The sequence below is a fragment of the Macaca mulatta genome, chromosome 16 (genome assembly GCF_049350105.2).
Source record: "Macaca mulatta isolate MMU2019108-1 chromosome 16, T2T-MMU8v2.0, whole genome shotgun sequence".
In the NCBI taxonomy this organism is placed as follows: Eukaryota; Metazoa; Chordata; class Mammalia; order Primates; family Cercopithecidae; genus Macaca; species Macaca mulatta.
In genome coordinates this window covers 13,527,054-13,539,875 of record NC_133421.1, presented here as the reverse complement: position 1 = coordinate 13,539,875, position 12,822 = coordinate 13,527,054, and the positions used below count along the sequence as shown (strand labels likewise).

The 12,822-nt window shown below is 42.4% G+C and overlaps 1 protein-coding gene and 1 long non-coding RNA gene across 3 annotated transcripts in view; both read right to left on the bottom strand.

Annotated features, from left to right (window-relative positions):
• The window catches only part of MAP2K4 (mitogen-activated protein kinase kinase 4), a 120,822-nt gene extending 112,200 nt beyond the window's left edge, over nt 1-8,622 (bottom strand). For both annotated transcript variants that reach the window (XM_001114292.5, XM_001114330.5), the window contains exon 1: nt 8,448-8,622. In XM_001114292.5, coding sequence (XP_001114292.1) covers nt 8,448-8,562 — 115 coding nt within the window. In that variant the 5' untranslated portion in view covers nt 8,563-8,622. The remainder of the gene's footprint in view (nt 1-8,447) is intronic.
• Nucleotides 8,623-10,402: 1,780 nt separating this feature from the next.
• Nucleotides 10,403-12,822, bottom strand: part of LOC144335197 (uncharacterized) — a 29,215-nt gene continuing 26,795 nt past the window's right edge. The window contains exon 5 of the long non-coding RNA XR_013405841.1: nt 10,403-11,673. This is a non-coding gene — a long non-coding RNA (uncharacterized LOC144335197). The remainder of the gene's footprint in view (nt 11,674-12,822) is intronic.

Sequence of the window (12,822 nt, the reverse complement as noted above, 5' to 3'; positions counted from 1 at the left end):
ATATCTGGGTGAACCATCTGTACCCTGGGGCTTAATTTGACATGATCCTCCATTTATATTTTCCCCATTGCAAGTAGGGGTAAATTTGAGTCTTTTTCATTTTTCCTGGCCCCAGGCAAGTTTAATTAAACCTTAGAATAAATATAAAGAATAATATTTATTTAAGAATTTAAATTCTTCACATTGATGAATCAGTATCAAAATGCATAGGACAGAATGCTAGTAAGCCTATATGAGAAATAAAGCTCCATGGGGGTTTTTTCTCTGTAGGTCTCTCCTACCCTCATTCCCACATTTGCCCCTCATTCTCACCCTCTTACCTCAATTTAAGATATTTTATGTGGCCGTAACTTGAAACCTGCAATTTACTGTTCTTACCACATACAGTGAGGTAAGAGGCTGTTTAGGATGTGTAAGGGTTTATAAAGACAAAAAGCAAACAGTATTTGATAAAGTAAAAAACAAAATGGAGCATGTTAGGAGAGCAGAGTTCTAGTTCCAACTGTGAAACCGAAGTCATTTCACTTGAGCCCTAGTTGTGTCATTTTAAAATAAATAACATTATCTCAAGGGTTTGAAAACAGTGTGCCTAAATCTAATTTTGCTTGTGTAATGGCCATTTGGCCATCACAGGGTTTTGCAGCTATCTCCATTCCCATTCCTCTAGGTTGATGATATAAATCAGAGAGGGGGTGAGGCAGGACATAAGTGGTTTCCTACCTCCTCAGGAGCTGCTTCTGATTCCCTGGACATTCTGGATTTTTGTACTGCTGAAAGTGCATTATGAACTACAATATGAACCCACACTAAAGTAAAGAAAATCAGAGCTGTCTTACTGAGTCATGCCCATAGACCATGCTACAAAGTCTTTCCTCTGTCACATGCATGAAGGGTCTAGTTGTCCGACACCTTCAAACTTCCAACCTCAAAATTCTGGCATATGCCTTAAACCGCAGCTACCCATAGTAAATCACTATGGCTCTAACATCTAAGGCATTATCTAAACCTACCCTAAATTTGTATTTTCTCTGTACTCAGAGCAAGTTCCCCAAGATTTATTTCCTGCTGGTTTATTTCTTTTAGATTTCCTTACCTCAACTTTCTGAAACTTTATCAAAAGGGAGCCACCCTAGGTTGGCAATTCCAGGTTGTTAGAATTATCCACCAGTCAGGAGTTGATAAAATACTAATCAAATCCCTTCCATACTTCTTAAATTCAAGATCTTGTCCTCCTCATAATGCCAGCTCTTTCTCTCCTTTTGGGCAATGACCACCTTATTTATTCTTTGGCCACAAAACTAAATGCCACATTACCTTCTCAAGCCTGTTTAATGAAGCACAGTATACTGAGGCAGTAACTTACAATTATGCTCCTTCGGGCAAGTATCTAACTTATATGAGCCTCAATTTCCTCATTTGTGAAAAATAAAATAATACCCAAAAGAGCTTTGTGATGATTAAATGGGAAAATAAATCTAAAAAGTCCAACCAAAAGCCTGGACTAAAGCAGGTTATTATCATAGGCGCTGTTATTCCTGTTCTCTCCCTCATGGGAGCAATGATTATGGCACCTTCCCTATCTTTTGGGGCTCACCAGACCAGCTTAACCTACACAAAACCAGTCTTTCTCCTTTCATTCACAGTCATCTTGAGAGAATTAAAAGGGAAGGACTCCCAACAGCCCTGGGGATCCCCACCCCACACTCTACACCTCTGCCACAACCCTTCCTAGGCACAGCCTGGCATCCTGAGGACTCTAACAACCCCAAAAAGATGGATGCTTCCCCACGACAGGCACATAACTAGATACCAGGGAAACTGCCAAAATCATCAGGGGAGCTCCTTAATGTCACTGATTTCTTTAGCAAAGTCAGGCAATAAATAGACATAGGCATGTCAGATAGATATACATCTGACATATAGATATCTCAGATATATATGTCTGGTAACACTTTGCTTGATTCCTCTTTTTTTAAACGTTTGAACAATTTGGTGTGTGTGTTCAGATATATACGTCTGGCAACACTTTTCTTGATTCCTCGTTTTTCAATGTTTGAGCAATTTTGGGTAAGATGAAATACAATATAGCTTGAAAAAGCTGCTGTGATGCCCATTTTAATCCTCTTTCTCCGTGGTGGAGAATAATGTGTTGTTCTTAAAGAACCAAGCTGCATATGATGTAACTGTTTTCTTCATTCAAAAGGCCCACCTTGAGTTGGGTAAACCACTGGCTAATCATCTCCTTTTCACTGTGCAGCTACAAGCAAGGCCAATCTTATGACCTGAATACTTTCTAATAATGTAAGTACACGTTAAACTCCCAACCTTACCAAGCGTGTGAAGAGATACCTGAAGATTTTCTGGAGTTGGGAGGAAACAGCTAGAAGCTAACCCACATCCACTAGCAAAAATAGTAATTTGCCCAGATTACAAATTTAGCCAGAATGGCAACATTTGTTAAATGTTATGCCAAATGAGTTCCTTTTATATATAGTGTTAAAAGGATTGTATTACCTTTCAAATCTGCACTGGTTTCCTGTAATTAAAAAGTCTTCTACTTACTTGGAGATTCCCAATCGAAATGTCTCCAGAATCAAAATGCCACTGTAAACCCTCCAGCAAGTTTAGAACATTGTAACATAAAGTGCACCATTCTTGGAGCACCAAGGCTCCAAAATCATCTCAAAAGGTGGCTGGTTGCTTGGAGCTTCCACCCCCTGACTGAAACCTAAAATAATCTCTCTCCTCTATTCCTGAATCTGCCTCATTTCTGGCAAAGATTCTTCCTTCAGACCTGAATGGCCGAAATGACTTCAAGAGGCTCAGAGAACCATGCCGTACAGCAGTAAGAGGAGCAAAGGCTACCAGTCACACAGGTGGTTAAAACCCACCTCCACCAGAACAAATAAATGTCTACCCCCTAAACTATGAAAGGGACTGTGCCCACTTACCTTTAAAGGGTGGTTGTGAGCATCAAATTAGGTAAGAACAGTGAAAAGAGAGTTGTTAACTGTTAGTTTCCCTTTCTTTTTTAAGCCTCAATTAAAGTTCCTCAGGTTGTATCATTGGAGCTATCTCCATCTCCTAGAAACTACAAAGGAGACTGACCTGGATTACGTAGAATGGAGTTAGGATTATGATATCCAGACCCCTAAAAATAAGGAAACTCTGTGGGCTCACATCAATCCAGCTTCTCAAATTAGTGAAAGAAGAAAAATTTACGAAAAAAGAAAACAACTCAAAATACAGGGTTAACTAATATCCCATCTTAAGTTTCAGCACACATTTACGCTAGTAAGGTATTTTAGAGGAAAACGTGAAAAAATATGCATTCTAAAAGTGAGGTGAAATGTTTCTCCACTTTTTTACTTTAATACTAGGGTTGCTCTAATTTTTAAGGGAACATAAAAAGAAATGCAATCTGTGCTTTGAGTGGGGATTAATTTGCTGAAGTGGACTTGTATGAGGTTATGTTAAATAGTGAAAGAAATGTTATGCAACACACTGGGAAAGGCAAGCAGTTCTGGGGTTTTAAACTCCTCACTGCACAATTCAGTTCTTTAAAATTAAAGATAAAGGTCTCCCATGGTTTTCGGAAACCAGAATAATTGGTAAAAATAGACAAAATCAAAAGCAGGACATTTCATATACATTTTATGTTCAAATATTATTAGGAGAAATAACATTGATTTTAAATCTTCCTAAACTTTTTCTTAACAGATATACTTCATTACATTTTCAAGTACTGGGTGTGTTTTCTAAAGCAGAATCAAGCTATCATCTTTTTACTTAAATTGATATATAAAAATGCTCAGCTAAGAGTAAGTAGCTAAGGACTGGACTGGTCCCTAAGTTTTCTGTTATATACCTATATTAAGACCTAAGAAGAGGAAGAAAAAAAACTGCCTAGATCAGCACTTTAAGAGAATCAGAGGCACCTACAATATATACTTTGTAACTATTTCTCATAACAAGTATTTTACAAATGGCTCAGTGTTTTTCCTAATGAATTATAGATTCTATTCTAACCATTGTAAGAAAACATCTATTGAAAACTGACATTTCTCAGCTAAGAGATCTTGAAATCTATTACATTTTAAGTGACTAGTAACTACAGCAGGCAAATATTGTCTAATAACAATCCGTATATACTTATATTTTATAATTTTCAAACCACTTTCATGTGCATTAAGAATGTGATTCTTAAAATGGCCCTACAGGTTAGGCATTCTCCCTATTTTAACAGATGAGAAATTTCTAAACAGAGAGTTCAGAAAAGTTAGGTAATTTCCCTAAAATCACAGTATTTGTAAACATCAGAGCAGTTACCTTCACCATAGTTTTCTGGGTCTAAGACCAGTGCTCTTTCCACTTCAACATCCTTCTGTTTCTTAAACATTACTACATGCTATGAGAACGCTAGCTGCTACAGCTACTACTGGAAAAGGAATCATCCTGCCTGTGCAATTTCATTATAGAAGCTGTTGAATTCTCAACTAACTGGCAAGCTTTATTAATCAGAATATGCTATTCTCTAACATGCCAACCACGATACTATCTAGTACTATTTGCTACACATCTCTAAGATTAATGACCTGGTGTAACGGGATCTTCTCTTTACAGGATTCACACTAACCCAGCTGAAGTCACAAGGCTTTAGATTTGCCACAAGAGAAAGTCCAAGCCATGGCTAGGAAGGTTCTTGAATGTTACAAGTCAATTCCATATTTTAGGTTGACTAAAGAATCATACTTTTCCACAGAATGAAGCCCTAATATGCAAGAAATTTTCCTATTAAATCTATCTACATTCACAAATCATTGATGAAACATTAAGAAAAAAAACATTTCTCAGAGTAGTTCATTTGAGTATTGTTTCCTCTCTCAAATGCAAACTCATCCTAATGCCAAATACACTTTTATAAAACCACTTACCTAACTTGGCAAACAGATCTACATTTTGTTAGCTTTAGTCATCAAAGAACCAAAGCATAAGAACCACTCAACTTATAAAGGTTGGGTGTGTTTGTGAATGAACATGAAAAAAAAAAAATGAGTCAGAATGAGTGAAAACACTCAAATCTATTGAGTAATAACAAAATTAGCAGTTATTCCCTATTACCTAAGGGACAGTGTGGTACAAATGGCCAGATTAGAAGCCACAACTGTTAGTATAAACTTGCAACTAAAGCTAGGTCTGTTGATTACTGTTACAAAGTCAAATTCACTATATATCCCATTCCAACCATCTACCCAACCCCTAAGAAAAAAAAGAGCAGAGCAAATTGATAGCTAGACTTCTCTTTCATATCGTTCACATTGTAATTCATTTGGGAGTCCTCCGATCCAGAAAAAAAAAGATCTGGAGTTTGAAGTAGAACAAAATCTCATCTAGGATACTCTGACAGGACAGATCGATAACAAAAAGTGGGGAAATCAACAGGCTAGAGAGAACAGCAGGACCTAGTAATATGAAGCTGAAGAAATTGTGTAGTAAATAATGAGAGGTTAGGGACTCATTTACCAATAATAAAAGGGAACATTAATGAGACCATAACAATATTGTCGCTACTAACAATGATGGCTAATGTGTATTGCATCCTTACTACATGCCAGGTCCCAGGCTTACATGCATTCTCAAAGCCACCGGGGAGGTAAGCATTATTCCTACTTTCCAAGTGAGAAACTGAGGCTTCAGAAGGCTAAGTTCATTGCCTCTGGTCACAACACGCATACCTAAATCCCGGCCAAGAGATTCAAACCCAGGACTCCAGAGTTCTGGTTCTTAAGCAGTACATTAAGAAAACAATACTGCCCAGCCTGGACCACTCTTGGGCCACAAACATGAAGCCATGAAAAAGTATTCAAGGTTATCCAGTGCCCACCACAGTGCTTACCACGTAAGAGGATGGCCAAGGTCTACTGCATGAAACATTCCTTATGTCCCACAACTGAATCCTGCTGTTCCAAAGAGCATGGTCATTAACAACTCCCAGGAAGGAAGTTTTTTGAGTGGCAAGTATAACTAGATTGGGGGAGAAGGGAGTACATCAAACATCTTCTAAGGTCCACTCTGTGAAGTCTGATCGAAAGCAGATCCTTGGTAGATGAAGTATAGTATGGGAGGTGTGACTCTTAGCAGAACAAAACAAACCAAAAATAAAGATCCTAAATTGCTGCTTAAGTTCAAGCTTTATAACTCAGACTGTACTAGACAACATCCTGAGAATGTCAAGCACTTCACTCTGACTAATGAAAAGAGTTTCAAGAACAAGATACAACACATTCCTGAATCAATCAAGACTAGACACAATATTGATTAAAAATAAGAAAGAAAGAAAATTCGGCAATAATTCAAAGAGAGGTCTTAGGTCCTTTTTCCTTCTAAAATGGGTTCTGCTTATTAGAAAGTTTAGTTAACTGGGTATCAACATACAAGGGCTGAGGAGAACGGAGAGCATCAGAAAAAAGTCCTAACCACTGACTTAAGAGTTCCTAGAACACTCCAAGCTCTTCCCTGCTTTCGAACCTTCATACACACTGTTCCCTTTGCCTAGAACCCTCTTCAGGTAAAAGAGGGTTAGGCTTTCCAGACAAGCCTTCTCTGACCATCTCATCAAGCAGACTGCCCTCTATTATTTTCTATCACAAAACCCAGCTTGTTACCTTTATTACTTTCCCAACTAGTAATTTTTCAAGTTGAGCTAAATAACCTTCCCTCCCCCATCTTCACAGGGGGATACCTCCATGAGGACAGTTAGAGACTGTTCAATTCTCTATAAACTCAGCATGAGCGTTTTACGCAGATGCTCAATAAATATTTTTTGAACCAAAAAAAAAAAAAAAAGTATCCAGCTATTTCAAACTGTCAGCCTCCCCACCAATAAAACAAACAAACCACCTTGTTTTCATAAGCTTTATAAGTCACCCATCTGGAACAAGAAATACAATTCTAAATTGTCATTTTGCCATTTCATTTCCGCCCCCCACCACCTAGATTCTAAAGCTGTACAGTCAGGAAGTCAGTCTTATACTTCATCAGTATAATGTGCTGTGCAACACAGTGGACTTCCAATAACTAATTCAATTTGAATGAATGATCTTAGGGCCTGCACAGAAAGTGTCCTCTAAGCTCTGACATCATCCTGTCTATATATCTATCACTAGTTTTTATGTACATTAAAATTATTTCATGGGGAGGGTGACAGGGATGTAAAGATAAATAAAATCCTGTCTCTTCTTCCTGAAATACGGCATGCTCTATAAACATGAAATATTCAATAAATGTCTGCTGAACCTAACTAAAGACAAGAAGCCCTTTAAGAAGAATGGAATAAAAAAGTAACCATGGTCACACTAACTACCAAGGGTACCCCGACCCTTAATCTGTTAATAATTCAACACAAGCAGTTTGCTAAAGTTGTCAAGAGATTTCTGAGATTCCCTGTTTTAAAAATAGCATTACTACTCAAAATTCCCCAGTAAATTTAAGGAAATGGTCCCTAACAGGCTCGAGCCTGGTATTTTCAAAACACCCCCTGTCAAGAGCCATACAGAGCTAATAAGCATTCCCACTGGGGAAAGCCATTAATTAGCAGAGCTGCCTCAAATGTCCAGACACTACAGTATCCCTTTGACCCCTGTCTATTTCCTGCATCTCTCCATTTAAACCGAATTCAGTCTTTTTTTTTTTTTTTTTTTTTTTTTTTTCTTCCTGCATGCAATGCTAACACAGAAATCCCTGGCCTGGAACAAAATGCCTCTCCCAGGCCAATGGCAGCCTACCTACCTACCTTACAGGTGGCACAGGCCTGGGCAACCCGCCCCCCACCCCCATCCCCTCCAGCGCACAGAAACCCTGCAAAAGTTTGAAAACGCAGGTTCCAAGAGGCCCGCGGAGCCCGAGGTCAGCTCGGTGGTCCGGCTCCAGCTGTACCCGGCGACAGCCAAGATGGCCCTGAGCGGGGCCCACTGCGGCGGCGGGGCCGAGGGGCGCCGGCCGGGGCCGCTGTCTCCACCGCCTACCTGAGCGGCGTCAGGGACCAGGAGGCAGGCCCGACGCCCCTCCCGCCCTGCCGCAGCCCCGAGCCGGCGCGTTCCCGGAAACGGGGGCCGGGCGGGCGCCAGGTAAGCGGCGGGGGCGATGGGGGTGGCCGCGGGGGCGGTCCCGGACCAGGTGGGCCCCGGGGGCCGGCGGGGAGCCCGGTAGGGCCCAGGGGCCAAGCGCAGGCAGAGGCCGCGGCCGGGGCCTATGCGGACCGGAGCCCGGATCCAAGCCGGGCCGGAGGCGGCAGGGAGCGGGGCGGGAAGCCGCGGAGGGAGAGAGGGAGAAGCCGGCGGCTGCCGTGGCTTCCTCAGCCGGGTCCGGGGGCGTCCGCTGGGGCAGGCCGCGACGACGCGGGTTGCCGCGCTAGGGGGCCGGGGTCTCGGCGCGGCCGCGTTCCTTACCCTGCATGCTGCTGACGGCCGGGTGGCCCGGCGCCGGGGACCCTACGGGGCCCGGGGTGCCGCTGCCGCTGCCGCCCCCGGAGCCGCCGCCGCCGCTCGGGCTCGGAGCCGCCATTGTTGGGAGTGAGGAGCCGAGCGGCGCCGCGGCGGCTGCAATGCAGCAAGCTCGGCCTCTAGCACGGCCGAGGGGCGCGGCTTGCTCCCGCCTTGGCCCCGCCTCCGACACGCCCAGGACACGCCTCCTGACACGCCCCCGCCCGAGCCCGACGCGGGGCCGGCTCCAGATGCTGAGCTGCAGAACCATCCCGCTAAGGGTGCCCGACCTGTGAAGCAGACAGCTGTCTTGCACCAGGGCTGCGGGCCCGCGGGGCCTAAAGTAGTTTGCGGAATTAAAGGTGGGCCTGCATTTGTGGGGAAAGAAGGTACACAGCTTTTATCATTCCCATGGAAGTCTGTGACTCCTAAAAGTCCCCTTTCTTGGAATCTCAGAACCCCAAATCAGAATAGTAAAGTTGAAAAGGATCCCAGGGATCCCTTTCTTCTCCAGTCGCTAACACATCACTTCCAGAGGGGAGTTACCTATAGCTATGGTTACAGTCTGGAGCTCCTCTTAAGCCCAATACCCCAACCCTCTACACTTCTCTGAGGGAAAAGGGGAGTCCTAAGGGGAACTAGCCAAAGTGCTATCCATGGACCCATCCCAAAACTACTGAACTAGAGGCTACATTTTAATAATACCGCCCGTTAAACTTGAGAAGCATATCTTTAAGTACTCAACACTCCCCAGCCTCCTGAAATATGCTATCTACATCACCATCTTCTCCTAAATGCACACTGGATTCCCTCCCCCAAATCCTTTACATCTTGTATAAGACTAGCCATAGTCATTATTGTAAGTTACATAAAATGACAACCCCAAAAAACAATATGAGGTTTCTTCCACTGCTTTGCACAGAGACTTTTATTTTTAGGAAGACAGTAGCTAAAAGAAGAGAAAGTTCTCTATGAGGTTAGGATTTGTGAGCCCACCACAATGTACTTGAAATGGTAAGACATGGGTTTCTAGCCAGGCAGCCTTGCCTAAAATGGAATAGCCAGTTATCCTGCATCCCAAAGAATGTAAGCCATGGAGCTGGACATTTTCTCCCATTTAGAAGCATCGTGTGATCTACACCTAACTTCTTTCCCAAAACTTCTTCCACCCAGACCTTATTTGATGCTGGGAGTTCCTCACAGCATGTTGGAAATGTGTCCTGGGTCAAAATAGCCCTGCCTTCTTGTTCTAAACCCAACTTCATCCATTATCTTGAATGCTCAGCTCCTAAAAGTGACTAGTCATAAACATCAAGTGGAGAGGCATTAAAGACAAATTGAAGGTGAGAGCAGGTAGGTGTACTTAAGTGGAGAGCCTGCCAGAATTCTCCTCCATGGGCCTCGCTGACTACCCAGTATCTTCAAGTCCAGATCTTATAAATATGGTCAGATCCTCATGTGGAAATCAGTAGCCCACCCAGCTCTTGTTGCTCCTGGGGCATGTTAATTGTGAGGCCCTTGAAGAGGAAATCTTATAAGAACCCAAAAAGAAAAATTCCCATCCAGTTGTTCAGCTCAGGTCACGCATGGTGGCTCACACCTGTAACACTCTGGGAGGTAGAGTCGGGCAGACCAATAGAGCCTAATAATTCAACACCAGCCTGGCCAACAGCTACTCAGGAGGCAGAGGTGGACCACCTGAGCCTGTGGAGGTCAAGGTTGCAGTGAGCTGTGTGAGCTGTGATAGCACCACCGCACCCCAGCTTGGGTCACAGAGTAAGATCCTGTCTCAAAAAAAAAAAAAAAAAAATATTGCTGATTGCAGGCTAAATATTCTGTCTACATCTTCTGCATGGTGCAGATGGGAAGAGAAACAATAAATGACAAAGAAATTGAGAAGCTGTAAGGGGTCTAGCATTCTCTTTTTTTAAGGCACAGGTTGAAAAGTAGCTTTATTCTTTTTTTTTTTTTAATTATACTTTAAGTTTTGGGGTACATGTGCAGAATGTGCAGGTTTGTTACATAGGTATACACGTGCCATGGTGGTTTGCTGCACCCATCAACCCATCATCTACATTAGGTATTTCTCCTAATGCTATCCCTCCCCTAGTCCCCCACCCCGCCACAGGCCCCAGTGTGTGATATTCCCCTCCCTGTGTCCATGTGTTCTCATTGTTCAGCTCCCACTTATCAGTGAGGATGTGCATTGTTTGGTTTTCTGTTCTTGTGTTAGTTTGCTGAGAATGATGGTTTCCAGCTTCATCCATGTCCCTGCAAAGGACATGAACTCATCCTTTTTTATGGCTGCATAGTATTCCATGGTGTATCTGTGCCATATTTTCTTTATCCAGTCTACCATTGATGAGCATTTGGGTTGGTTCCAACTCTTTGCTATTGTGAACAGTGCCACAATAAACATACGTGTGCATGTGTGTTTGTAGTAGAATGATTTATAATCCTTTGGGTGTATACACCCAGTAATGGGATCGCTGGGTCAAATGGTATTTCTAGTTCTAGATCCTTGAGGAATTGCCACACTGTCTTCCACAATGGTTGAACTAGTTTACAATCCCACCAACAGTGTAAAAGTGTTCCTATTTCTCCACATCCTCGCCAGCATCTGTTGTTTCCTGACTTCTTAATGATCACCATTCTAACTGGCATGAGATGGTATCTCATTGTGGTTTTGATTTGCATTTCTCTGATGGCCAGTAATGATGAGCATTTTTTCATATGTCTGTTGGCTGCATAAATGTCTTCTTTTGAGAAGTGTCTGTTCATATCCTTAGCCCACTTTTTGATGGGGTTGTTTGTGTCTTGTAAATTTGTTTAAGTTCCTTGTAGATTCTGGATATTAGCCCTTTGTCAGATGGATAAATTGCAATTTTTTTCTCCCATTCTATAGGTCGCCTGTTCACTCTGATGATAGTTTCTTTTGCTGTGCAGAAGCTCTTCAGTTTAATTAGATCCCATTTGTCTATTTTGGTTTTTGTTGCCATTGCTTTTGGGGTTTTAGTCATGAAGTCTTTGCCCATGCCTATGTCCTCAATGGTATTGCCTAGATTTTCTTCTAGGGTATTTATGGTTTTAGGTCTTACATTTAAGTCTTTAATCCATCTTGAGTTAATTTTTGTATAAGGTGTAAGGAAGGGATCCAGGAAGTTTATTTTCTTTAGAGTTTATATTTTAGTACCTGCAGATATAAGTATAAAAAATCAAATAAAATACTTCTTTCAAAACATCAACACAACTTGCCAATGATTAGAAAAGATGCATGAAGGAAAATAGGGAGCCTCCTCCATACCCCCAGCAGGAAAACAGTTTTATATTTCCTTTGGCTTGGCCACTTTGGCATACAGGGAGAAGACTTCAACAGCCCCATAGTCATCTGGCAAATGTCTCAAATGTAGTATCCTGTCATCACCAGTCTCTAGATTCAGGATGATCAAATACCAACCAGTTCTACTGGAGCAATTTTCTCATCCTTTATTGCAGTACTTGCCAGTAGGGTTCCAATTTCCCTTATCTACATGTCACTTGTGTGTACATCTCAGTTCTGTTTTCAGCTTCCTTGGGGACTGGAATGGTGCCAAGAAATGGCTTGGGGGACTTTAGTCTTACCATTCCCATAAGCATTATGACTTTGGGAGGCCAAGGTGGGCGGATCACGAGGTCGGAGATCAAGACCATCCTGGCCAACATGGTGAAACCCTGGCTCTACTAAAAAATACAAAAATTAGCTGGGCGTGGTGGCGCATGCCTATAGTCCCAACTACTCAGGAGGATGAGGCAGGAGAATTGCTTGAACCCAGGAAGTGGAGGCTGCAGTGAGCCAAGATCGTGCCACTGCACTCCAGCCTGGGCAACAGAGGAAGACTCTGTCTCAAAAAAACAAAAAACAAAAAACAAACAAAAAAACACACCATGAAAATCTTACTTCCAGTCTTCAATGTGCACAATTGATATATTTACAGTCTCGTATAATGTGCTATAAGCCCTCTTTTCTAATTATACATATTTATTTATTTATTATTTTCGAGACAGAGTCTTACTCTGTCACACAGGCTAGAGTGCAGTGGCACTGTCACAGCTCACTACAGCTGAGATCTCCAGGACTCAAGCGATTCTTCCACCTCAACCTCCTGAAAAGCTGAAACTACAGGCATGCACCATGCCCAACTAATTTTTGTAATTTTTATAGAGACGGGATCTCACCATGCTACACAAACTGGGCTCAAACTCCTGGCCTCAAGGGATCTACCCACCTCAGCCTCCTAAAGTGCTAGGATTGCAGGTGTGAGCCACTGTGACTGGCCTTTAATACGAATTTAATATATATTCT